Raw genomic sequence first — 26,319 nt, 5'->3', positions numbered from 1 at the left:
TAAATGCACTTGAAAAGAAATGTAACAAGTTCTATTTCTAATTAAATTACAACTTCTTTCTCATAAAAAAGAAGTGAATTTCCTCTAAATTCTACAGTCTGATAAATGTCTTATTTTATACATATAATACCAACACTAAGCCTTTGTTTGTGGCATAAAAAACAGAAAAAGAACAGAAAAAAACTGAATTTAATATAAATTAAATACTAGACGATAGTTAATAAATTGTTTATGCAATCAAATATCTTGAAACTAAGGAATTTTGTTAATGTATAAATCGTATCAGTTAAGTTACAGAAGTTCTTTTTCTTAAGGGAAGTGACAGAAATGACAGCAGGAAGTAAGATTTCAAAAGTAAAACTTTGCGTACTACTTTAATACAAATGTACATTTTGCAGTGAAATTAAGGAGCAGTTTGAGTGAAGAGTTGAAAAATGCTCGACTGTAAATCAATTCAAAACATGTTAGAATATTTTTTAAATCACAGCCTTATGTACTTCTGAGTCAATGAGGAGAATTACACTTTGCTTGGAACTTATATTTTATTTTAATGTATATTAATATTAAAATGTATTTTGTAATTTCTGTGAAAGGATTTGTATATAATTTGTTCTTCTTGCTCACTTTCACTGTTTGTTCATTTTATAAATTGAGTGAATAAACTCCAATATTTGGAGGGAAAAAAATTAATTGTTGCTCCATTTTAGAAATAAATTTAGTAAAGAATAGTTTGTATATCCTGGGACTGGGTGACAGAGACTCATTCTTAGCTTCCATGCGTTTATGTATCTGAACAAGGAACAAGGGGAAGGCAGATGTTGTGCATTATGTGCCGGTCTACTGCCTCTGAAATTGGCCCTGCAAATGAGGATCCTAATGAAAGGCAGCCTAATCATGCTAAGTCAATTGGATTTAGTCTCTTTTCGTCCGTGTGTGTGTGTTTGTGCAGCAGCGAGGCCGAACCAACATTTGTCAGACTCAGAAGCAGCGGCAGTCATCATATTTCTTCATTTTCCTCTCCAGCCCGGTGCTCCAAATCTGGACTGACAGTTAAATGCATTAACTGCACAACGTAGCATTGTTGTCTTGACACACCACCAAACTAAAGACGTCAAACGGCCTCTGTTGCTCTTCAGAAGAAAACAAATGTATAGCCCAAAACATACCAGTGTAAGGTGTAAGTGCGGTTAAGACTAAATAAATAAATGTGTTTGGATAAAAATCAGCATCATATCTTTTCTTGCTGTTATTCCTCTGATGTGTGAAGTCTCTAAATGTAGAGCAGGAGGTTTTATCCTGGGTTTTATTTGTAATTTTTTATAGGTGACATTTCATGTGGAAATTTATGTTACATTACTCCCTTAAATAACGTTTTGATTGTATTTATTGTCTCCCCAAGTTTAAAAGAATATGGGACAGAAACTGTGGGATATTTTTATATAGCTATAAAAGCTCCACTGAAAACAGAAAGTGTAAGTCACTCAGCCTTAGAATTTATTCACATTAACAAATCTCTGCAGAATTTATTATTGTGTATTTGTTTTTACAAAACTTACCTCAAATTCCTTGTTTGTGTGTACAAACGTTAAGGCTTGGTGAAAAGGCTGATTGTGATTTATATTCATTATGCCCCACTGTTTCAAGATCCTAACATCACCTCTGTTGTTCTGTTATGACAACATCTCTGGCAAGATTTTTCAGAGTGTCAGCATAAATACAAAAACAAAACCACCTAAGGGGTATTATACAGCGTGAAATACCAATAACATTTACTAAACTTCAATTCTGACTTCGCAACAGCCATAATTTGTCAAAGTAGCAAGCTAACCTTCCATAAACTATACAAACTCCACCTGCCCGGTGCGCCTTTAGCCGCGCCGGCGTGTGAATGGAGCGTGCGCCGTTGAACAGTGAAACGGAAACGGAAAACAGCGGGCCGGTTTGAACGGAAGAACTCGTCGCTGTGGTTACTGCCAGGGGCCGTCCAGGAAAGTTTCATTCGCCTTTAAAGACAGAGGAGAGATTGAGAGCGGATAGAGGATAAATATAAGGGGCATTTTAGCATTGTTTTAAGGCTGTCCGTTGCGATGACGTCACGCTGTTAAACTGTAAATAGGACCGTTAGCAGGCTAACGTTAGCAGAGTTAGCCAACGGAGCGTTGGAGGATGACAAGGAGGGTTTTCTAGTTGCTTATTTTTTATTTTCTTCCGCTGTTGGGTCCAAAATGTGCTCACACGAGAGCAGTCGCGTCCTGCTTCTGGAGGAGGAGGTGAAGAACTTATCAGAGGAGTTAATTCAGTGTCAGGTATGTATACATACACATACATACAAATCTAATGTACTGTCTGCTGTCAAGAAGGAAAAATACATAATTTTGGTTTCTTTTCTATTTTTATTAAACTCATTTCCGCGGTTATTAGAAATGTTTCCAAAGTTTTTATACTTGGAGAAAATTAAACTACTCAATTCAAATATAAAGCACCAATTAACAAATGAATGAAATGTCATTGCATGAAGTTTAATTCATTACTGAAATGAGTTTAAAGTTTTTCCTTCTATCTCTAAGGAAACCCAACTAATTGCATTCAGTAATTAGCTGCAGCAATCCCTGCAGCATGCATGGAGTGACAGTGGAGAGGAAAAACTCCCCGTTAACAGGAAGAAACCTGAAATAACATAACTGACATTATGGTTTATGTATATAAACATGACAAATTCCCCATTAAAATATTTAAATGAACACTTTACATGCCAGCTTTACACAATATATTGAACCTTAGTTTGACGGCACATCCGATACAATTAAAAGCGCTCAAAAGACTAAAGATCACATAGAGTAGTACAGAAAGATTTTTTTTTGTTTAGTCCAAAATTGTGCAAATACCATCAACACAATGGGCTCAATAGAAATACCAAATATTCTCCAAAACCTAGATCAAGCGTCTTCAAAGTAAAGATCTCATTTAGAGCCACAAATGTTAATAATGTTTCATGAAAAAACAACTTAAACTGTAGAAAATATAGGGGTATTTTTTAAAGAACTATAATTTTATTTCTGTTTTAGGTCTTAAAGTACATTTAACATTTACAAAAGAGGATTGATGCATTTTCTTCTCTGGGATGCTGATATTTGTGGAAAATGATTTAAACAAAATAAAAGTGTAGTGATTAGAAAACAATAACAAATATTAGTAATACTTTCATCATTCTTTTCTAGAGATTTTAGGACAGGATTTATTCAGTGGGGTAAAAACTATTAAAAGCAGCTAAAATCTGCATTTTATTGTTTGTCTACATGAAAAAAAATGGTTCTGGACTTCTTGCCAAATTATTAAAGAACCACAGTTTGCAGACTCATGCTCTAGATATTTCTGTAAAAACATCTAGAGCAGTGAAACTTTTGTTTTCACTTTGTGAGGCGGTGATTTAAGGATTCCCTGCATGCTCACCACCAGGTGGTGTCTAATAACAGGAGTGAAGTGACCCAGCATGTCTTCTTCTACAGGTAGACAGACTGGGACATCAGCTGGCCTCCTCACGAGGCCAGCTGATGAATTACAGAAACACACATTTTAATCTCTGTCCTTAATTTCAAGAATCTTGCAGATTCCTTCTGTAATTCACTGGACCAAGTCAGATTTTTCATAAGTGAATCAATGCAGAGTCAGATGCTTTAAAGACAAATATTCTTTACTTTAGTGAGGATATCAGTGCTGCAATACATGTAGATTTATCCCATTACAAGTTTATGTAGAACAACTTTAAATACTTAGACTTCTTGCTGCTTTAAGGAAAATACTTAAGTAATATATTTATGTTTTTTATATAAAATAAATTGAGCAGGAGAAATATTCTGACCTTTTTTTCAGCTTTAACAACTTTATTTACAAGTCTTTGAATATTTTATTATTCATAAAACTGAGAATTTAGATATATTTTAGAAAGTAATTGTCTAATGTAAGCCATTCTAACTTAAAAACACACGTTACATTGTGTTTTGTGGTTTTAGTTTGCTGATTTCTACAGTTTTTCCCTTCCTGTACTTTATATAGAGGAAAATATCAGGTTCTTTGGTAAATTTAGCAAATTTGAATTCAACAGAGACCTTTACCTGCTTCATGCTGAGCTGAAAATGCAGTGAATCAGAAAACATGCTGTTTATTGATGTGTTTACAAACTGAAAAACGTGGGACTTTTCTGTTTTTAAGGATTCAGTGATCACAACATAAAAAAATTCAGATTTTTTTTGGTGTTTCACCAGTTCATTACAGGGCAGAGCTGATGTAGGGAAGATCTGTAGATGTTGAACACTTGTAGATCGATTGATACATCACTATTAAAACCTGCGCAAAACACAGGTTTTGCTGCGTCTGCACTTCTTGTTCACATGCAAAGTGTCTCTTGTGAGAATTTTTAATAACATAGGTCTACATTAAATATAAACACAAACATGATGAGAAAAGTAAATATACAAAATGCCTAGCTGAAAACGCACTACTTCATTCAGTTTCACCTTTATGTCAAAGAAACCAGGTTATAGAAGAGATACGGATAATCCAGCCCAAACCAAACAGAGCAGAAAACAACCTCAGCCTTCATCAGGATGTTTCTTATTATGATCCTTCTGAACCAAAGAAGGAACTTTGGTTCTTTGAGTCTCTGAGATTCCTTTGATTTACACTAATTCAGACAGATTAAGGCCTGGACTTTGATTGGGCCGTTGCAGCTCTGTCATTTGTTTTTTTTGTTGTTGTTGTTGTTATTTTACTTATTTGCTGCTTGAAATTATTTTCTTGCTGGTTTTGACCAGGTTCCAGACAAATTACTCGCTGTCTAGGCCCAAATCATCGCCCTGGAACGATTTGCAGAGATCTGACATAAAGGCTAATAAATACATTCATAAACTCAAAAACAAAGGACATAGTTTCTGGTAATGATAGTTTTTTCCTATTACTTACAGTTTTTATTTATTTTCAGTTCATTTTAATTTCAGTTTTTGTTATTTTGTTAGTTTTAGTAAACTATAGTGACCTGCTTCTGATTGGTGCACAGAAACCAGGTGAAAGAGAAGATCCTTTCTCTTTCACCTGTCTGAACTGTGATGCTGTTCATTCATCTGAGCTGAACTTTGTTGACCTCAGTGCTGCAGCCTTTCGTTTAACTGGCATGGAGACCCTCCATGGTTGGTGGTCTCTTCCAGACAGAGCAGACCATCAGCGATTCTGTTTATCTAATAACGGCCCTAAGATGTGCCGTGTACATTTTTAAATAGTGACATTTGAATACCACTGATGTGTTAAGTCTCGGGCATGACGCGGTTCAGGACGGCCATTAACTACAAAGAGTCTCGTCTGTCAGCCGGCAAACGTTCTGGCTAGAGCCAGCTAATTTTCCTAATACGCGCTGAATCGCAGTGGCTCTCTCTGGTATGTTTAGCCCATGGTGTTCCAGGATTCCAGATTCAGGATGAATAATTCATGCCATCATCAAACACTCATTGAATGTATCTTTAAGCGCGCGTACGGCAGAGGAGGGCGCTTGATGAGGGTCCTCGCTGAACACTTGTCAGCGGAACGGTTAATGGCAGCCAAAGGCCAGGCAGGCGGAGTAAACCAGGCCGCCTAATTTAATCATTAGCTGCGTTCCAGTGTTGATTTAGTGAGAACCCTTCCCTCTACACCCCCACATCGCGGATACATACAGACTCAGAGATCTACATCACAGTCCTTCCTCTTTATGTGTTCAGCTCATGGCCTTATCAAGGTCTGACGCTGCCATTTTACTAAATAATTGATTAGACACTTTTTGAGAAGGGGCTTAAAATTCATGTACTAATTGGAGACCAGTAGAGTCCAGTGGGAGGGATGGCTTTTATCTTCTGATGATGTGAACATAATTTATCACATGATTTTTATATCAAGTCGATTTGGTATAATTCTGTCTTTTAATGCCTAACGTACTTTTTAGATGTCGCTCATTAGACGTAGCGTTGCCTGAAAAATGTTTGGAGAAACCGGGACGACAGTCTGAATTGGAGATGTGTTTCATGACTTTTCTCCCTGACATCAGCTCTGAGTTTGGTAGAAAACACGAGGCGGGCCGCCTCGTTTTGATTCGGATCCCCAGCAGTCATAAATAGTTCATAATGACAAGTGTCAAGTCGCTCCCCGCGAGTCGAAGGTCACATCTCAGCGATGGAGACCGCTGCAAAGAGAGGCGCATGATTAGAGCGGGCAGGCCGGATGAGAAACTGTTTTGTACAAGTTGTTTAAATAATTGATCGACTTCCCTGCTGTCATATGCTAATGCCAATGAGCGTCCTGGTTAATCTTTTATCTTTTATTTTTTTTCCCAGCCAGAAGAGCTCTGATGTGCTGCTGGTTTTTCTTTGACAGGCTGATTAAAGTCGTCATTTAATGTACCGTAATTGGGGTGGGGTATTTATCGCATCGATTATCATTTATTGTAAAAAAAAAAAAAAAAAAGTTCTGTTGTGGTGAGAATTTTGATTTATTATAGATTTCAGATTTCCAAACTGACAGTATGAACAGAAATGTTATTTTTGCTATTTGTCCCCACTGTTTGTTCCACAGGAACATCAATAAATTTAAAAATATGATTATGTTTGGAGTTTGGTCATACAAGTCACACTCTTAATAATGATGTTTGTGTTTGTGGCATTATTAATTCTGTGCAATGCAGTCACAGCAATATAGTTATCTGAAAATAAGTAAAGAGTAGCTTTTTTAACATGATATTTATCATAATCACAATTATGTCACAAAATATAATTCGCGATCCAATTATCAATGAATTGATTTAAAAAATAACCACCAAATCAGCCCGACTCTGTTTTGATGCCAAGGCAAACAGAAAAGACTGAACTGTTGATGTTACAAGTATTTTTTAGCTGCAGATTATTTGCTACAAAGTGTCCACTAAAAGAATGGTGTTGTTACATTTTAGGCAACAAAATGTTTATTTTCTGATTTAAAAATGGAATTTAATTATTATTTTGGCTCCAACTTTTATCTTCATCTTTTTTTTATCTGATCAATTTACAGAATAGTGGATTACTAAAATAATCATTAGTTGCCACCCAAATAATGATATATCTCTCAATAAAAACATAAACACTTGAATTATTTGATTGTTTTGCAGGCAGACAAGGAGTTTGTGTGGTCTCTGTGGAAACGGCTGCAAGTGGCAAATCCGGACTTGACCCAGGCCGTGAGTTTGGTGGTGGAGCGGTGAGTGGCTTCATCTTTCACAGCTCAACGCTGCTCCATCTCACAAGCAACGAAAAACGTGTGTGAAAGTTTTTTTTCTTCCGTTTAAAGCACCTACATGGGTTATGACGGAATCAGGTGCAGATGCTGGTTTAAGCCCTCTTATCCCCGCTCTCCCAGTTCAAACAACGGAAACCTCTTTAATGAAAACGCTTCTCCTCCGCTGCTCTCATGCTGGACAGTTGAAGCATTCCTGCCAAATGCTCGTCTTTACCGGATAAATCGTAAGATGGAGTAAGGCCTCTTTTGCAGGATGGCTAAGCCAGATAAAAAACTGTGGCATGGGAACTGTCGGCGAGCGCAGAGGGGCTTCCTTTATCCTCATCAGGCATATTTGGACAAATAAAGCAGTGCCATGCAGCTGCGTTCACTCCCAGGGAACTTATTCACATTTTGTCATGTTACACTTCATATGAACCAACATGAATTGGAAGAGAAATTTAGTAAGACTTTCAAAATTGTTGAGAAGTAAAAAAATCTGATAAAGGTTTTTACTTGAGTATTTACATAAATCTATGGAAATACACATTTAAATTAAATAAATGCAGACATTTTTTACAACTTTTTGAAAAGCAACAAGCTGATGAATCTGGCAATTAACCAGTGTTTTGAGTGTTACTGTTTTTACTCTAAAAATGCACATCCCTGTTCATTGTGTTGGACTGCCACTGATTCAATTCAATCCAAACATATTTTAACCGTCGAAAAGTAAGATCAAATGTTTCTGTTATTTATATCATCCAAAGCGTTGTCCTCTTTAATCAAACTCCTGTTTGTGTGACTGGAAACTCAGCTTCGTTTGGGGACATGAGCAATGAATGCTGGCTGACTCAAAACCTCAGTCTGGGTTCGCTTGACCCGAACTCTGAAGCAATTTCAATGCTTATGTGAACACCAAGTGCACCGGAGACCGTTCCCAAAGCAGGAAACTGACTGCGTTTGGTTCGTTTAATATACTGTGATGTGAAGGAGAACCACAGCAGCTGAAAATGTAACAGATGTTACCGAACTTTTGGGTGTAAAAACACCCTTAGATCCTTTCTCCAACACACCTAAATCAGAATGTGTGGTTACCTGGCCTCTGCAGGACTGAATGAACTTCAGCCGTTTGACTGCGGTGTGATGGAGACGGGATGCAGGACTGCAGCTCTGAGGCCAGAGTTGGGCCTCCCCAGTGTAGCAGCAGCATGCACAGAGTTCCTCTCATTCCTCTGCCTCTCATTTTCTACTCCACACCCTCTCCAGTTTCCCGTTGCCCCACAGGAAACCCATCAAAGTGCGCCGGTCCTCCAAGACTGCCGGGGGAACATGCACCTAGAGATCGTATGTGTATTGTATAATCTAATGCGCGGGAGGATATTGACATGGTAATTGTGTCGACTCCAGTCAAGCGCCCTTGCCCAGTGGGAGCTGCCATTCATCCCTCCTTCCTCTTACTGTGCGGATCGTGTAGAGTGATTGGTTGGTTGCTCAGGACATGGCGAACACAGCCCCGTGTATGAGGAAGCGCAGCTAGGCCTGCCTGTGCTCGGGCCCCTGCCGGGACAAAAAAACTGTTGTTCCATCGCCGACAAACGGAGAAAGCTGATCACAAGAAAAGGCCTTGGAGATGGAGGTGCAGGAGGAACAACGGATCTGGGAATGAACGGGTTTGTTCCCATTGGTCCAAAGCAGTTGAAACAAACTGGTCCCAAACTGAAGATTTTTCTTCTTTTGGTTCATTCAAAACTCACTAAAAAGGTGATATTTGGATCATCGAAATTCACAAAGTTTTGAGCAACTCCAAAGTCTCACAGTGACGAGAACTAATACAAGTATTTGATAGTAGTTTTTGTTTTAAACAATCTTAAGATGTTGTTTTTGTCTTGACTTTCTTTCACAGTGAGAAGCAGAAAACTGAGATGAAGGACAGAAAAGTGCTGGAGATCCTGCAGTCCAAAGACTTCATGATCCAGGACCTAGAACAGGTACTGGATCATGAAACCAGTACCTGGTTTCATGACCTGCGGCGTCATTTCTTATGCTGAGCAAATGACCAGCCACACGAAAACAGAAGTTTACATAACAAATCACATAAAAAGGCTCCTTTTTTTCTCACTTTCTGAAGTTGAAATGTTTGGCTACAATTTTCACTGAATCAAGGCTTTTTAAAAAATCATGCTAATACAAATCAACCGTGCTTCTTTTTCATAATTATTATAATTTAATTTGGTAGTAAATAGAACGGCAAACATCAGGTGATGTTTACTGAAAAGCAGACTTCAGTAAATAAATAAAACAAGTGTGACTTATTTCTGGTTCTTGTTGATGAAAGTATACACAAAAAGATAATCAGTCTAAAGAAATTAAGAAATCTCATGCTGCTCTGTTTTGTTTGGCATCTGTCTATATCCTTTATTTTTACTTAAATCAGACTAATTTAATTGTTTCATTAGAGTATTGTGTGTTTAATTTACAGTTCAGCAGGGAAAAATGATAAAGATTAATTCGTTTTTGGAATTTTATATAAACAAAATTTTGTGCACTCAGTTTTTTTTTGTTGTTGCATCTTGTCTTAGTCTTTTCATTGAGATTGGAAATCGGACTTCACAGATGTTTTGTTGCGTCTCCCCAGCTGTTTGTCTGCCTGCTGTCTTTTTCCAATCAGCTAATAATTTCCAGTGATAAGGACAGTTGTGTATTCTGCTCTAACGTCATTCCTTCACTGAGGCCGCTGTGTGTCTCTTTCATTAGCGTCCTTCATGGAGGAACGCCATTCATTCTTAATGAGATGGGCTGTAATGGAGTCATCAGCCTGCCTGTGCTTTTTGACATTATTCTCTTTCACAGCCATAACAGTGGCTCATGGGAGCAGGCGCTGAGACTTTATGGAAAACTTTTAGTTTAAAGCAACTTTTGAGATTTATGTCTCTTGGTTCTCTGACATTCATCATCCATCACAGATTTCTTTCCCTCCTCTATGGAGACATGATGGTCCACTGGATCCACATGGGATCTTGAATTGTGACATAATTCGTTTAGATTTTCATTCTTCATTGGGAAATTTCCAACGCTAATCTTTCTCTCCTAGATATTTAGACTTTGGTACCCGTTTTTTTTTCACCTAACTAAGCTCCGCTAAGGTTGAAATTGTTCTCTCCAATTTCATTATCAGCATTTGAATTTATATCCTGCTCTACAGTATAAATCTCTATTAAAGCCCTCTCTCTGCAAGCTAGAAGTAGTAGGGAACTCTAAATCTGCTTTCTTGATATGCGGACGCAGTTTCCCTCAAGATGGCAATTAATTGCATCCCAGAGCCCCGTGTTATTTGAGAAGATGTACCCACAGAAAGCCACGGATTACCACCCGACGCCGAACTTCAGAGGATGCAGTTAGGACGCCATCCTCCTCCCAAAATAATGTCAATGGAACATATAGCATTATTAAGCCGTCTCTGATTTTCTTCTTGTTTTATAACCGCCTCTTCAGCTTTGCGAATTAAACGGTTCTGTTTAGCTCTGTTAGCGCAATGTCGCACACATGAGTGAGAGAGTTAGCTGTAGAGCTGCACTGATCCGGTTTTTAGGCGCCAATATTGATTCTGACCGGCCAATTTAGATTTTCTTCAGCCCTATTACTCACAAGCACACACACACACACACACACACACACACACACACACACACACACACACACACACACACACACACACACACACACACACACACACACACACACACACACACACACACACACACACACACACACATGTACAAACACATGACTATGAAAACCTAAGGCGTGCATTTGTGAACACCCTTAGATCTTGAACTTGATTAATCGATGTCTTACACAAACTAATTTGTATTTTTAGTTTTTATCCATTAATTAAATGTAGAAACACAAACCATAAAAGAAATCTGCTGCCGGTTTCTTGATGGAATTAGAATGTATGAGATTATCTCCATTTCTACTTAAAAGTACATCAGGCTGCTTGTGTCTGGGAGCTTCAGCCTCGATTAATTAAATGATCATTTTTGTTTTTTAGTATTTGACTTGACAACCAGTGGTCAGAGTGGGTTGAGGATAAATTTGAGTGTTTTAATCGGTGGCTGATTATTGCATCATGAGTCAATCTGAATAAAAGAGGAAAAGATGTGAGAATGTTGTACGACTCAGATTTACTTATCTATGCTTCAGTTTATGAGCCAATGCTAGTTTTTCTTTGTTTCGTTGAACTTTTAATTTCACTAACAGCTGATATGAGACTCTCAAAGTTTGATCACCTTAAATTAAAATGCCACATCTTCACCATACAGCAGTATTGTATCATCTAACTTCTTCTAATTGTTTTTATTTAAACAGAAAAGAAAAAGTAATCTTACTGTTGCTGAAGTAATATGAGGCACATTAAAATCATCTTACTTGTGCCTTTTTAATTGGTATTTTGAATAAAGTTGAATAAGAAGAATAAATGATGAAGTTTAAGGTGCTAACTGTATGGAATAGTGTTGCTTTTTGCTGCATGTAACTTCCCAACTGCTTTAAACCAGAGTCTCTTAATCTTTGTGAAGTACTTTAACATATGTCCAAGCTTAAAAAAAAATCAAGAGAAAGTGAAGGAGTTTTCTTTCAGACTCACCCGATGAACATTTCCAGGATCAGAGGATTAATGTCGCAGGAAGATTTACAGCAATTCATCCATGCATTTATCTTTAGTCGCATTTATTACTGCACAGCCCCAGAACGCTGCTGCTGGCGTTCTGACCAAAACCAAGATAAAGCACTTCACCCAGTTCTACAGTCCTTCTACTGGCTCCCTGTCGCTCAGAGGATGGACTTTAAAATACTGCTGCTAGTTTATAAATCACTGAACAGTTTAAAGCTTCCAGACCTCAGAGGTGGGTTCTGGTTCTGGTTCTGCTCTGCATTCCCAGAACCAGAACCAAGCATGGAGAAGCAGCATTCAGCTTCTGTGCACCACAGATCTGGAACAAACTTTTGGAGATCTGCAAAACAGCTGAAACACACAGTTCCTTTAAAACGAGGAACTCAGCTGGCTTTGATTAATAATAACTGGAATATTGATCAATATTTGTAATGATGGGTATTGAGGATTTCGATGATGTCAAAATGTAAAATAACTTGATTGTTTTGTAATTTGTTACAGGTCAAAAAATAAATAAATTTTACATCTTAAACGCGCAAAAAAAACCATCACAAAAACATCAGAGTCACAAGTTGGATAATAAACATCATCATGTCAGTAATGCACATCAAATATGTTGGTCGGTGTTCCAGTTATGATGGTTCAAAGGCAACCCTAGGCTTTTACTCTGCATTTAAATTAAATTTGGCAGTTTTTTGGAAGTTTATTCCAGATTTGTTGTTCACAGAAGACAACATATAGAGTTGTGACATTATTTTGGCTACAATTACTGATCAAATTACGAATGTTTGTGTGTGATAAACCGGTTTTCTGCTGATTGTTTCATTTTCTTATTGACTCAGTTGCCTCCTCTGCTGTATCTTTTTGTCCTCTGTTTCACAGTTTTGCATTCTGCTGTTTTTCTTTTCCTCCGTTTGCTGCAGAAAGTGGCAGGGCAGCAGCAGGAGATTAAGAGGCTGCTGCAGAAGAAGACGGCGCCGGACGAGCAGGATGGCGCTTTAACGAAGGAGATGACAACGCTGCGTGCCGAGTTGGACAACAAGAATCGCCAAGTTGAGGTGAGTAAAACAGATTTCCTGTGGCAGCGCGGGCCCCCAGGACCAAAGTCTCTGTTCGGAGTGTCACTTGAATGCAGCACGAAGCGCCCGGGCCTCTGAATCATTTAGAGGACAGCAAGGATTGTCTCACAGCCTGAAAACACAGAATACTTAACAGCTCAAAGTCTGACTGTGATCGAATAAAGTAACCAAAGAAAAGCCGGGTTTTTACTCGGATATAAATATTTGATGCTTCCTTCAGTTGGGGAAATTGAAAAGCATGCATGCCACGATGTGGCTTCTCCCTAATTATGCTTCTGTGGGACACGGTTATGATTAATTAATAGCGAAGCGGTCCTCACATGGTCTTGGTGGGGTCTCCTGGCGAGATATAGTGGGGGACATCATCAAAGGATACCTGGGCTGAGTCTAATGGGTTTTGTTGCAAACACCGTTCTCATTATAAGCTGTCATTAAAGCTGACAGACTGGCCCTTGTACCCGCATGAGCTGAGCTCCTGCAGCACGTCTCGGCCCATACCAACCAACACCTGGTCACGAGGGTCCAGTCGTACCGCGCAGATGACCTTGACTAATCAGCAGCCCATGCAGGGGCCTCCTGCAGCAAAGCCTCTGCTGTTTATGTATTCATTTCAGACTCAACCCCATGGGCCGCTGCTCCTTTTCTCCCTCTGCAGGGCTTCTTCTCTCTGCTTCAACCGCTACTTTTTCTGTGTTTTTTTCTTTTCCTGCTTTTGTCACTGTTTTTTTTTTTTTTGGCTGCTTTGACCTGCACACACACACATGTTGGTGTTTTTATGTAGGAAATGAGGACGCAGCAGAGAAAAAAGGAAGAGGAGGAGCAGCGGGTGGTGCGCGCTCTGGAGGAAGAGAAAGAGGGATTAAGGTCCCGCTGCGCTGCCCTGAGCGCTGACCTGCAGGAGAAACGGAGGCAGGCCGACAGCCAGCGAGACGAGAGGGACGCCGCCCAGGCCAGACTAAAGGTTCCCAACACAGGGACAAGTCCTCTCCGAAACACGCAGACCTTGAACTTTCTGGTCCCTCACACCCTCAGCTAGTGAACATAACACTATCCTCCTATCAAAGTATAGATATAAATATGCAGGGAGCGCTTTCAGACAGGTGGAAAAATATGTTTTAGCATGGAGGAGATGGTTTCTCCTGGGTTTGAGGTGAAAAATGATCTGAGTTAACCTCAGATTTTATCAACCTGCTCTGGTTCTTGAGTTTATGCTGTTGTTTCAGCATAAACTGAAACAACAGTTTATGCTGTTAAATTAAAGAATTTAAAAAGTAAGGAATTAAAAGTTTTACATTTGTTCATGCAGCTTGTTGCTTAAATACAAATATTTAATTTCTTTGAAACAGAATAAGTTTAATCTGGTGAGGATTTACAACTAAATCCATCAACATATGTAGTTGAAACCAGATTAACAATGTATAAAGTGACACATTTAGTTTTTTCTGCACTGTCTGAAATTAAATCAAACAAAACTCTTCAGTTTTATGTTTTTCTCCTCTTATTTTTTCTTTTAAACTTTTTTCCTCTTTATTTCTCTCTTTACTTGTAGACTTTTACCCCTTTGTTCAGCCATCATATTGTTCAATAAAAGACTTAAAAACTTTACTCAACTTGTAGAAACCCTAATTACGGATAGATTATGTAACAGATACAAAAAGTGTGCTAATAACTATCAGGTTTCTAAGTTGGAAAAAGTTTTTAAAATGCATTTTTCTCTCCTCCACCAGGCTCTGGAGAAGGAGCTGCAGTGTGTTTGTCAGGAGCTTCCTAAAGTGAAGGCGCAAAGCGCCGTTTTGGCTGCAAAGCTTTCTTCCAAAGAGACGGAGTTAGTTGAAAAACAAGATCGACTTGAGCAAATACAGTGAGTTGAAATCGGCTGAAAAAAACCGTCTGATGTTGTGAACCAAGGCGCCACTAGAGGTAGTCTGATGGGTAATTTTATCAGGTAAAGTAGGTGTAGTGTAAATGGAGCATATATGCTGTGAGGTTTGGGGGTGACACACATTCCTTCATCTCCGGCTCACCTAAAGCCATTTGATAAGCCCTGCATAGTGGATGTACTTTAAAGGAGGGAAGAAGGGAAACAGGGCAGGCTTTCACTAAGCTTTAGTCGATATTATAGAAACTGACAGAACTGTAGGAGCTTTAATGGTAATCTCTGTCTTTTTTTTCTTTTCACTGCTTCTCAGTTTTAATGCCAGAGGCACCCTGACATGTCAGTCACATTCTGGTGTTTGCATGAGGCATGAGGTCTTCTGCTGACCTCATTAGTATCCAGAATGATTCACAGCTCATCAGCGGTGCTGCGTGAAGAAACCCAAGGACTGCTATAAAAACATATTCACATATGTTATCAAATTTGTCTCTTACTCTGAATTATGTTTTAAATCAATAAGCAAGAAACCAATGTTAAGTTTAATAAACGTTTAACTCATTAAGACGGTTTTATACATTTAGGGCCTCAAAAAGTTTGAGAGAAGTTGAAAAAAATCAAATATCTAAATGTTTTTAGAAATGTAATTTTATTAAAATGTAAGTAAAAGTAATTTATTGAAGATGGAGGATAGAAATTGCCTTTCTTCTCCTAAAGAGGGGAAATTCAGGGAAACGTGACTTTCCCCTCTTTCTGTCCTTCTCTCTTGCTGGCTGCCAGTTAAAGTCATAAAGTCTTGCTGAAATGGAAAAGTTTCTGACAAGAAAAAGACAGAAGGAATGTTCCTGCTGCTAAAAACTAAACTGTGGAGATTAAATCAAATTTCATGGAGTTACTATGCAACTATTACATACAGTATATTGTATGATAAAGTTTATCTGATAATATATTCAACAACATATTATTTCCTGATAAAAATGATCCACTGCAGAACTCCTCACCAACTAAAATCAGAAGGGATGAGGAAACATTTATGCTCATTAAATGTAATAATCATTGAATAGTAAATAAAAGTGAGAAGACAAAGTAACATTTTTCAGAGCATTGTCTGTGGGCCAATGCTGTTTGGGGGCCATCATGTGATTAAAGATTGAGAATTCCTGCATTAAGTTGCAAACCTTGACCTGTAACTCCTGCATGAAGCAGGCAGAGGTAACATTAGTGATCCAGTTTGACGGTGTGACGTTTTGTGTCTGCAGGCGTGATTTTGCTGAAGTCCAGGGTCTGTACAAACAAAGCACGGCGCACGCAGCTGAACAGAGCCACCTGATCAAGCAGCTCGAGGGACTCAACCTGGACACCCAGAGGGTCCTGAGGAACCAGGAGGAGGCGCACACGGCCGACGCCACTTCCTACCAAGGGGTATTCACACCCCTCTGACTTTCTATGCAACCTCCAATTACATCCGAATATGATTTAATGAGAATACGGTTTGTACTTAAATATCCTGATCATAAATTTGACGAACTTTCAGGATGGCTGTGCTGAAATATGAACCCGTTTTCAGTTCTCATTATCTTGTTTTTGTTGTAAGGAGTGCCTGTGATGCAGAAATTTGTAGGGTTTTTTTTTGAGAATGTTGTATTCCATCTGATGGGATCATCGTGTTTCTTCATCTCAGAGATTTGACCTTACAATGAAACCATCTTCCACAGCATCCAGCTCTCATTTATCTCCACAGAGTCAGTGTGGCATATTTCACCATGCAGCAGAACTCTGTAGGAATAATACCTCCGTTTAGCTGAAAATAACATAATTTTGAGTGTTTTACATGCCTTAGTAAAACACTGCTACTTCATCATTGCAACACTGCAATCATTTAGCAGAAGAGGTAACTTTGGATCAACAGGAAAGTTAATATTTATTAACTTAGATATTTTATATAACTTCTCGAAAATGAAAATCCCACAAAGGGAGCTATAAAGTTTCAACTGTACCAAATGGACAAAATGTACAATATGGCCCCATTAAGCCGAGATCAGAACATTTTGTTTCAGCTCTTAGGATTCTCATGTGCTGGATAGGCCTATCGCAATGAGCAATAAATCAGTTAATCATAATAAATTAGAACAAGCTCAATAGTTTCCATTTGATTTATCTTTTCTCTCTTTCTACCTAGATTACTAAAGTCTTCAGTCTGGCTCTTTGGTCTCAGTTAGCTCTTTTTATTGTTTACAGAGACTTCATCATTCATTTTATTTGTTATTTTTGTCGTTTTGTTTGTTTGAATATTTAAAATGTCTTCCAGTTGCATTGTTCAATGTTCCAGCAATATTGTTTATTGTGACTTGCCTGGTCCTGGGTGACTGGTTTAAGACTGGTTTCTCTAGTCGGCCATTTTAACAGCCCAGTACCTGCTGCCTGCATCACTAGGACGCCGTTTAGCGCAGTCTTTCTCTGTTTTATGTGTTTCAATCCTCGATTCTCCAGATTTTACCTCATGTATCAGTTAGTACCAGAAGTAAAATACAACCTGGCCCATAATAAATGTCAACTTTTATGTAACATCTGATCACTGACGGTCCGTTGTCTCCTATTTCCTGTTTGCTGCCAGCTGTACAAAGAGCTGAGTCAGTGCTACCAGGCTTTGGTGTCCAGCGAGGCTAAACTGCGGCAGAGTCACCAGGAGCTCAGCACCCAGGTGGTCCAGAAAGACGAGCAGATCTCCGAACTGCAGGCTCAGCTGCAGAAACAACAGGAACAGATCCAGCTGCTGCAGCAGCACATGCAGCCTGCAGCTCTCTCACCAAACAGACAAACCAACTTCAAGGTAAATTCCCGGCTGACTGTTTATTGTCTCCCTCACAAACATCATCAGCTAGACACAGGGGAGGGCATTTATCAGATCGTTCATCATTTATCGGGAACATTTCTTTCAAGATAAGATTTTTGATATATCGTCACAATAAATTTTAGCTAATGTTTTAAAAACATATTTTTTTACATTTTCTCCACTTTTTTCTATGAGAGTGTCCATATTAAAGAAAATTGATTCTCTAGAGAATCACAATTCTTTGTCATAGCAATTCTGAATTAATTTAAAATGCTCAAAAATCAATTCTGGTCTTCTTAATGTTTTTGGTAAAATTATATTTTGAATAATTGTTGATATTCTATTATTTAAGAAAAGCCCAGGCAGGTATGAAGCAGGATTTATGCTAAATGAGCAAAATATTTCAAAGGTTGATGGTTTCTTACATATTTTGTATGTAAATGAATATTCTTTGCAAAGGTGTTCTCTGGCTAAATGTTTGGGAATCTAATAAACAGTTTTATTGTCAGATCATCCAGGTTTCTGGCGTCTGAACCGGGTGTAAGGTGGATTAGCGTGTACTGTTAGAACCGACTCACCCAGCATGGCTTGTAGTGGTGGTCCATGACTCAGAATCATCTTTTGATATTACACTGGTTCACCCTTGATCTCTCCGTCTCCCTTTGCACCGTCGTCTTTTATGTCAGTTATCTGATCCTCTCTCCCTCTCAGACCCAAACACACACCGACTCTCTGATTTACCTACTTTATCAATCTTCTTTATCTCAAACCACCCAAGTAACTTAAAGTCCTTTTAACGTGCTCTGGTCAGAAAAGACGTGCAGAAAAGAGGTGGAGAGGTGATTTAATTGGAGGCCAGTAATGTTCTTGAAGATGATGTTAGAGTTACAATTCTACATCTGTCAGTCAGCGGGAGTTTGACTTCAGTTCAGCACCTTTGAACAGTCACCCTGAGGCGATAGAGGCCTTTAATAGCGTTTAATGATATGGAGATCGGCGCACCTGCTTTAGCAACACTGCTGTTATACTTTGACAGTTTGGGAGGGTTTCTTATCCTTTATCTAAAGTTTCGGTGCAACGAAGACACTAGCTTCACTTGCCGCAGTAGTCACTACAGTGGGAGGAGTCAGGATTACTAATGCCAAATCAGAAATACTTTATTTCCCACTCATATCATTCAAACATTTTTTAGGGCCATTGTGGATGGCGGTAAGTTTGTCGCAATAATCAATTGCATGATAAATTGTCATACCTCATTTGTATTTAAAGAGATGGCACCAAAACCACACACGTCAGATCGGGGTTAAAAGAGGGTCCAGACCAAAGCATTGCAGTTCAACTTCATGCAGACCAAAACTGAATGATCTGAATATGAAAATTAGCTCATGCTTATTCCAGCAAAGTAGTGGAGTAATCAATAAACTGAAGCTTATGTGGTACAAATTTTGCATGAGATTGTCCACGTCAGATTTGTGTGTACCGTTAAATGCTAGCTAACACTTATTTAATGCACAAAACGGAGAGGATGCAGTCAGAAATGACTAAAAAAAACCTCAAGTCAAAATCAAGAATCTTCATGAAAAACTGCAACATCTAAACATTGCTACCAATGACAACAGAGCACAATTTCTGATTATTTTACTTATTTTTAATTTTTTTTGCATAGTTTTCATAAGTATAAACAGAGTTAGGGTAAAGACCACACACGTAGCTTTCTGAAGACTGCAGTTTGCAGAAGTCGTCGCCTAATCTGCTCTAACTTGATTCAGTTTGAACCTATCTCAGCTAAAGATAACATTTTCCAGGAGTCGTGCAATATCTCTCCCTCCACAGACAGTAATTATTTAATTTGATCATCGGTTGATATTTCCTGAAATTGCTGCCCCCAGACTGTGGAAGTCAAAAGATATCAGCTCAAATGTTAAGTGAGTTACAATCACCGTATCTCACTTAACCCGGTTAATTAAACCCGCAGTAAAGTCTAAATGGTTCATTTAGTCAGTAATTAAATACAGTTCTGCAGCATTCCCTCAGTAATTAATACTACAGTACATTTAGAGGAGATGCAGATAGTGCTCTGTGTGTGGATGTGTGTATGAATGGTGGGTAAGCTTGGGCATACATATATGTTAGTACAACAGGTTTCCAGGGAAGCTAATTTGGTCTCATTAGCACCTTTACTCTGATACCTCTAAATAAAATCTAGTCAATCCCAGATTCTGTGATCATGGAATCTCAGCAGATCACCACATTTTTTTGCACTTTAAACTTTGCACTTCACTTCAACATTTGGGTTAAGTGATTCTAATTCCCATCTGCAGGTGGCAGTATTTTTTACTTTTACTATGCTGCTGCCTCAGCCTCCCTTGACATTAAGTTGTAATCCACAGTAGATAAGGCAAGGAACAAAAAGCACAAGTTCTTTAAAGAATGAAAATATTTGTCCTCAGCCTTTCTGCTTATTTTCTCATGTTTTTTCTTTTATATGTTGGTATAGGGAAAAATATTGCACAATTCCTTGAAATATTTCTGAAGTAGCATCACAAAATCAGTCATTTTCACTTCAAACATAAAATCACAAAAGCAGTTGCAATTAGTGCAACCAGTAGCCTTCAGAAGGCATCGAGATGGCATTGAGAACACGACTATGATGCATGGTGGTGGGCGCATCATGTTCTGATTGGCATCTCAAAATCTCGACTAATAGCTGAACTATGACCCCCAATCCCAGAGAAGTTGAAAAGGAGGCTTTATGGATGCAGAACAGTGAGAGTTGGAGGAAGCTCAACCATCTCTTCCATCCATCAAAATCCATCCAAACAATCCTGGCGCGCTGGCTCGATTCTTTCATGCGTGTTTGAGAATTCATTTAATTTCCATGGCAACTATTCAGCTTTGCGAAACGTCTGGTTGGACTTAGCTCCACTTTTGAGGCATAACTCCACCTCTGAGCTGCAGTTTTTCTGTCTCACAGAGCAGACCTCGGCCACTCGGCTCCTTCAGACTAGCCAGCACCAATTAGCAAACACCTGTTGCAACTGATCTTCTGCTGAGCTCATTATAGGAGCTACTTCTCAGTCTAATGCTGGTTGCTTAAGGGTTAATAGAGGAGCCATATTGTGATGACTTTGTGACGGTGGAGTTTCAGAAAGAGCAGGAATTTATAAGGAGACTGGGGCCAAATTTCAAGACATTAAAATACTCCTTCAGATAAGTCTGTGGGTGTAGCATGACCAGTTGACGGGGTTTGAATCTTGTAACGGACTGTTTGAGTTGGCCACCTTATTCACACAGTGTTGTGATTTAAAATGAATTACCAGCCGACCTCTTATCTGGTCTTCAGCAGGTAACAATTTTCTTCTCTATGTTTTTGTTGTAAAACAAATTTTTGTAATAAATTAGTTAAAATATCTAGTTCATAATTGTGAGCTAGTAACAGTTTAGACATGCTGTCAGCCTGATTTAGATTTTTTGTTTTTTTTCTGTTTTACTTCCATCAAAGCAAACATATCAGGTATGCCAAGGTACAGCTCTGAGTCTGGAAGGCTTTCTGTTTCCCTCCCTGTAATTTCACTGACAGATTGTATGCATGCCGGCCCGGGTCCGTACGGGCGCCCGTCTCACTAAAGGTGCGTCTATCCGAGCGCATAATCCCAGATTCTTTCACAACTTCCCTGCGAACACCTGTTAAATTTCCAATGCTAAGGTTGTTAGGGCAGATTCCATTTTAATTTTAAATGTTTTCGGCGAGAGTTACATTGGAGGTGATCAAAGTGGTGATCACAACAGGAGCACAGGCGGGAGACGCAGTGCTCATTTAAATATGCACCAGAGCGACTGCTTTGAACACCCCTCCCACAGTAAAACCGGCGGAGGAGGAGGAGGGTGAGGGAGAGGAAGAACACCCGTTGTGGATTATATTTACATGTTGTGCACAGATATTGCCTGTCTTTTTTGTTTTTTAATTATACTGTTAAAAAAAACTTTAATCAGACTAGCAACACTTAAAGTTCTGCTGAAACAAAGAGGGCTGTGTAAAGACATTAAGGGGGCATGATAAAAATAAAAAGGATGGGTGGCCTGAATGAACAGTTCCTAACTGCCTCCCAAACTGCATCAAAATTATTTACAGTTGTCTGATTCTTGGCTGCTAACAGGTCTGAGCTGTGATTAAAGACGAACATTAGAATCCATTACAGACCTTGGGCCTTTTGGATGTAGCACCAGGCTGAATGAGCGCTACGCTGGTAATAGGGTGGGCAGTCGTTCAAATCTCTCCGAGGTTCTCACCATTCCTGCAACAGGAAATACAGCAGGCATGTTCACCAAGAAAACTAGCTTCTACAAATCATTTCTTACCCAATTACAATTTTATTATTGTTTCAAAAATGCTTTATGAAGTCTTAATATAGGTAGGATTGGATGGTCCACACAGGTTTTGACTAGCCAATAATAATTTCAAGGTTTCTCTGATGTGTGATGAGATGGTTCTTACTTCCTTTGAAAGACGATAAGACAAACAGATTCATTTTTATTACGACTAGTTTAATTCACCAATAAATTAAATAAGAATTATAAATCCATAAAAAAAGGTACTGTGATATAAATTATGTATACAGCAGAAAATAAATACTAATGCTTAAATGTGAAACCAATCTTATCTTCCAATCTTATCTGCCTCCGTAAAAGTCTGAAAATCAGCCACTGTCTCCTTAGGTAGCCAACATCAAACTAGAGTCATTTAACGTCACTTGATAAGAGCTTCACTGAGTGGTGTGATTTAAACAAATGACAAATTTGGAGTTACATTCGGCCATCTTGGATTTTCTCTTTCGAGAGTTGCGGAAACCACTTTGAAAGGCAACTGTAAGCACTTGGGAAGTAGGAATGCACCATATATCATCACTAATATCGGTGACGGCTGATATCAGTAATTTTTTAATATATAAAATACCAATATTTATTTTAACTTGTCTGTTCCTTTTTTTGCAAAGATGTCAAAACTGTATCGAAATATATATAATATGGGTAAACATTGGTTTTCGGCCATAACAACATTATTAATATTGATATCTATCGGTCCAAATTTTCATATTTGTGTCTCTCTATGGGGAAATGCATAAAAACTGCGTCATCGAAGTGCTGTGGTGGCGCAGGGGTGGAGCACAACCCACACATGGAGGCCTTAGTCCTCAACACGGCTGTCGCAGGTTCGATTCTGTCAGTTCACTATCATCTAAAGACCACTAGAGCCAATAAAACCTGTTAAATAAACAAAACTGGGTTTTACAGTGCATCTTACAAAACTTTACAGACATAGGAGATTGGAATCAGCACAAAAACATCAACAAAACAAAACTACTTTTTTTTTCTCTAAAGAATATGATTGTAATCATCTCATTAATATATTGTATCTGCTTTAATGAATAATTAGAACCGGATAATGGTTCTAATTAATAATATACATTAATCATACTTTATGTTGCACAGATTTAACTAGTGTTCATTTATTTTTATCAGTGTGTAATCTTGTATGAACTCCCGGTTTCAGTAAATAACGTGATGAACAGAAGTTTAGGTGTGTTTTAAGCTGGGCCTTCGTCCAGAGCAGGAGACACACTAACAGCGCTGATGCCAGCGGTGTGTTTTACAAACTCAACAGCTCTCATTAGATGAGAGCCTCCGTGTAGCACAGGCCGCCTCATTAATGAAGCACAGCCATGTGCTGCCGCCGCCGCCGCAGAGCGCCGCGCTCACTCGTTAAAGCAAAGCCGAGCGGGTCAAACAAACTGCGTGGGAGGACTCCGGGCTGCGTACACACAGAAAACATCCAACGCCCCGCGTGCTGTCCCTTCCCACCACGCAACCGGTTAACGCCGACGCTCATACATTTATTCACATGCACATTCTTTGAAGAAACACCAGCATGAATATGAAGTGCAGTGGGTCTGGTCGGGAGCAGGAACCCCGTCGCCCTCACTCCTCAGGTCCATCCGATCTCTACTGTCACTCCGCTCATTTCTGCAGAGCTGATGGAGCAAATGTGTGTGTGTGTGTGCGTGCGTGTGTGTGTGTGTGTGCGGTGCAGGGAGATGGGTTTACCTCCTGATTATAGCTGCTCCATAATTAACAGTGATCAGATTTGTTTTGTGGCATAAATGGTGCATGTGTAGAACATTAGGCCTGGCAAGTCTCATTTCGGATTCAGCTCAGGGGCTCGGCAGCAGACGGGTCACGAGCTTCAGGGAGCACAATCACCAGCCTCGCTCCATATGGTCTCGCTTGCCGCAGCCTCACCAGCGAGGGCCGCGAGTGCCAGACAAGATCCCCCAAGAACCTAATCGTGTTCAGTAATTACCGAGACCGGCGTTTTCTCTCACACTCATCCTCCTCTTCAGTCCTTTTTTTCCGCCTTGCACCTGCATATTCTCTTCTTTTCCTTTCAATCACATCATCTCCCCTGTCTGATAGTTGGATTGTGTTTGTATTTTCCCTTTTTATGTCTCTCCCTCCCCCACTTCCTCAGTTAAGTTTCAAAATCAGCACGTGAAGAAAGATTGACTGAGGAAAAGTCAGACACTCCCACATTAGTTAATTTCTAAATTGCTTTATGTGGCTGATGCTGAAAAAAACCCACTTGGTCCTGCTGCCTGCCTGGAAATTATAAATAATTGTAACAGATGCGCCAATATGGCCGGCCTCCAATAAACGAGGCCCAAGATAATTTGACCAGCCCCCTTTGACAGGCCAATTTAATAAAACATGAACAAAATCTTCCTCACTAATAATTTATCATCCCCTCTCCTCCCATTTGGTTAAAGTTGATTACCCTGGCAGTTAACAAGGTCACGCCCAGATGCCAGGTTTCTGATAATACAATAAGGACTTGTTGGAGGGAAAAGGTGATGACATCCTGCACAGCTTTCTTCACGACCAACTATAGCACGTTATGAATGCTTTTGTTTGTCTATAAACTTACATTTTCGTTTATGGCTGTCACACTTTTTTTTTTTAATCAAACGCTGAAGAAAAAAACAGATGTTAATATTTCTAGATGATGGCGTACGGACTCTATTTACATGAATAAACGTAGAAAAATGTTTTAAAAAATCAACAAACTTTGTCAAACATTAACGTAGAATAAAAATTTGTAAAACTGGTTAGATTTTTTTGTAACCAAATTGAGCAGCATGGTGGTGCAGTCGCAGCAATAAACTCTGGTGAAGGTGCTCTCAACAGACTGTGAAAGTTGCACACCTACTTGTGGCTGACAGGCAGCAGTTTTTACTCAACCTGGAAGTAGCTAGCTTAGAAAGCAATCCATAGCATTTCCCCGTTGACATGTTTGTTGATTTAATCAAATTGACTTTGCCTGAATTTACGGGTCATAAAATTATGCCATAAATGTTGTTTCCTCTTACACCAGAGGAGACTTACAAGTGTACAAAAGTCTAGATGCAAACCAGTTTTTTGTTGCTGTCTGGGTCACCAGATAGTGGAAGTGGAGTAGTTGAAGTGAAATGTCGACGTTACTGTCCGAACAAATTTCAGCATAAAACATGTCCACAGGTTTCTGACCAATCACACACTTTGGACAGAGCTCTGTGAAATAGTGTGATCCAAGAAGAGGAGGAGAACACCTCCCTACAGACCAAATGGCACAATTTTCATCACCTGATTACATCAATGAGAGCTTTTGGTGACGCTTCAGGTGAAATTTGGGAGGACGTTTAGGGCATGGCGTATACGGGAGTGAGAAAAACACAGATTTCACTCACCAGCATTTATTGCAAAACCTCTCAAGATCAAGCGCGATTTCAGAGAAATCAAACATGGCCAACTGGGAAGAAACAATGGCGATAGTTTAACAGAACAAAGAACAAACAATACAAAGATGTCTGCAATGTCGACCGGGCTTTTGAGGCAGTAGTTCTGTCTTTCTGATTGGCTTCGTGTCACATTCAACAGGGGAACAATGCCAATCCAACATATTGATAAGCCCCGATTTTATATCGAAATGGTCCTGATGTCGTTCTGAGTGGACCAGATCACTTTTAAGACGCAACAGAAAAATCTCTTAAGATTATCTGTCGGACTGTCACAATAGTCGGAGAGATTTTAAGAATGTCGGAAGTGAAAAATCGGGACAAATATCTTACCATGTGATCCAAGAACATTTCTCTCTGACTTTGTTTTAGTTTCCAGTATTTAATTTTTTATTAAAAACAAGTTGAAACTGCCTGTCTGAATGTTTGTTTTGCTAATATAAAGGTCACAGCCTCTGTTTTCTTCCAGCAATTCGCCGCTGCTCCGTCCGATCGGGCCTCCACTCAGAGTTCAGATCCAAAGCCAGAGGACAGACGTCTCCCTCAGCAATCCCCCAGCAGTGTGAAAAGACTGCAGGTAGGCAAACGAACACCACCGGCAATTACAGCAAAGGCAGCACGTGGGTGAGCGTGCCCACTCCATTCGCTCTGATTAGATCAAAGCCGTAGCGGAGGGATGGAAAGAGAACAGTCTATTGAGACAGAGCCATGTGATTCATCAGACATCAGATCCAGTCCAGGACAACCTTTGTCCCGGACTTCCCAAC

At 39.3% G+C, this 26,319-nt stretch overlaps 1 protein-coding gene across 1 annotated transcript in view; it reads left to right on the top strand.

The window, feature by feature from the left end:
* The first annotated feature begins 1,919 nt into the window (after positions 1–1,919).
* LOC129351121 (centlein-like) overlaps positions 1,920–26,319 on the top strand; it is a 101,709-nt gene continuing 77,309 nt past the window's right edge. Inside the window, 9 exon segments of the mRNA XM_055019921.1 lie at positions 1,920–2,306; positions 7,163–7,251; positions 9,173–9,257; positions 12,865–12,999; positions 13,802–13,981; positions 14,748–14,881; positions 16,153–16,315; positions 17,508–17,723; positions 26,022–26,129. Coding sequence (XP_054875896.1) covers positions 2,226–2,306; positions 7,163–7,251; positions 9,173–9,257; positions 12,865–12,999; positions 13,802–13,981; positions 14,748–14,881; positions 16,153–16,315; positions 17,508–17,723; positions 26,022–26,129 — 1,191 coding nt within the window. The 5' untranslated portion in view covers positions 1,920–2,225.

The sequence above is a fragment of the Poeciliopsis prolifica genome, unplaced genomic scaffold, assembly GCF_027474105.1.
Source record: "Poeciliopsis prolifica strain line A6 unplaced genomic scaffold, Auburn_PproV2 SCAFFOLD064, whole genome shotgun sequence".
NCBI lineage: Eukaryota > Metazoa > Chordata > Actinopteri > Cyprinodontiformes > Poeciliidae > Poeciliopsis > Poeciliopsis prolifica.
This window is presented reverse-complemented; position numbering and strand designations above follow the sequence as displayed.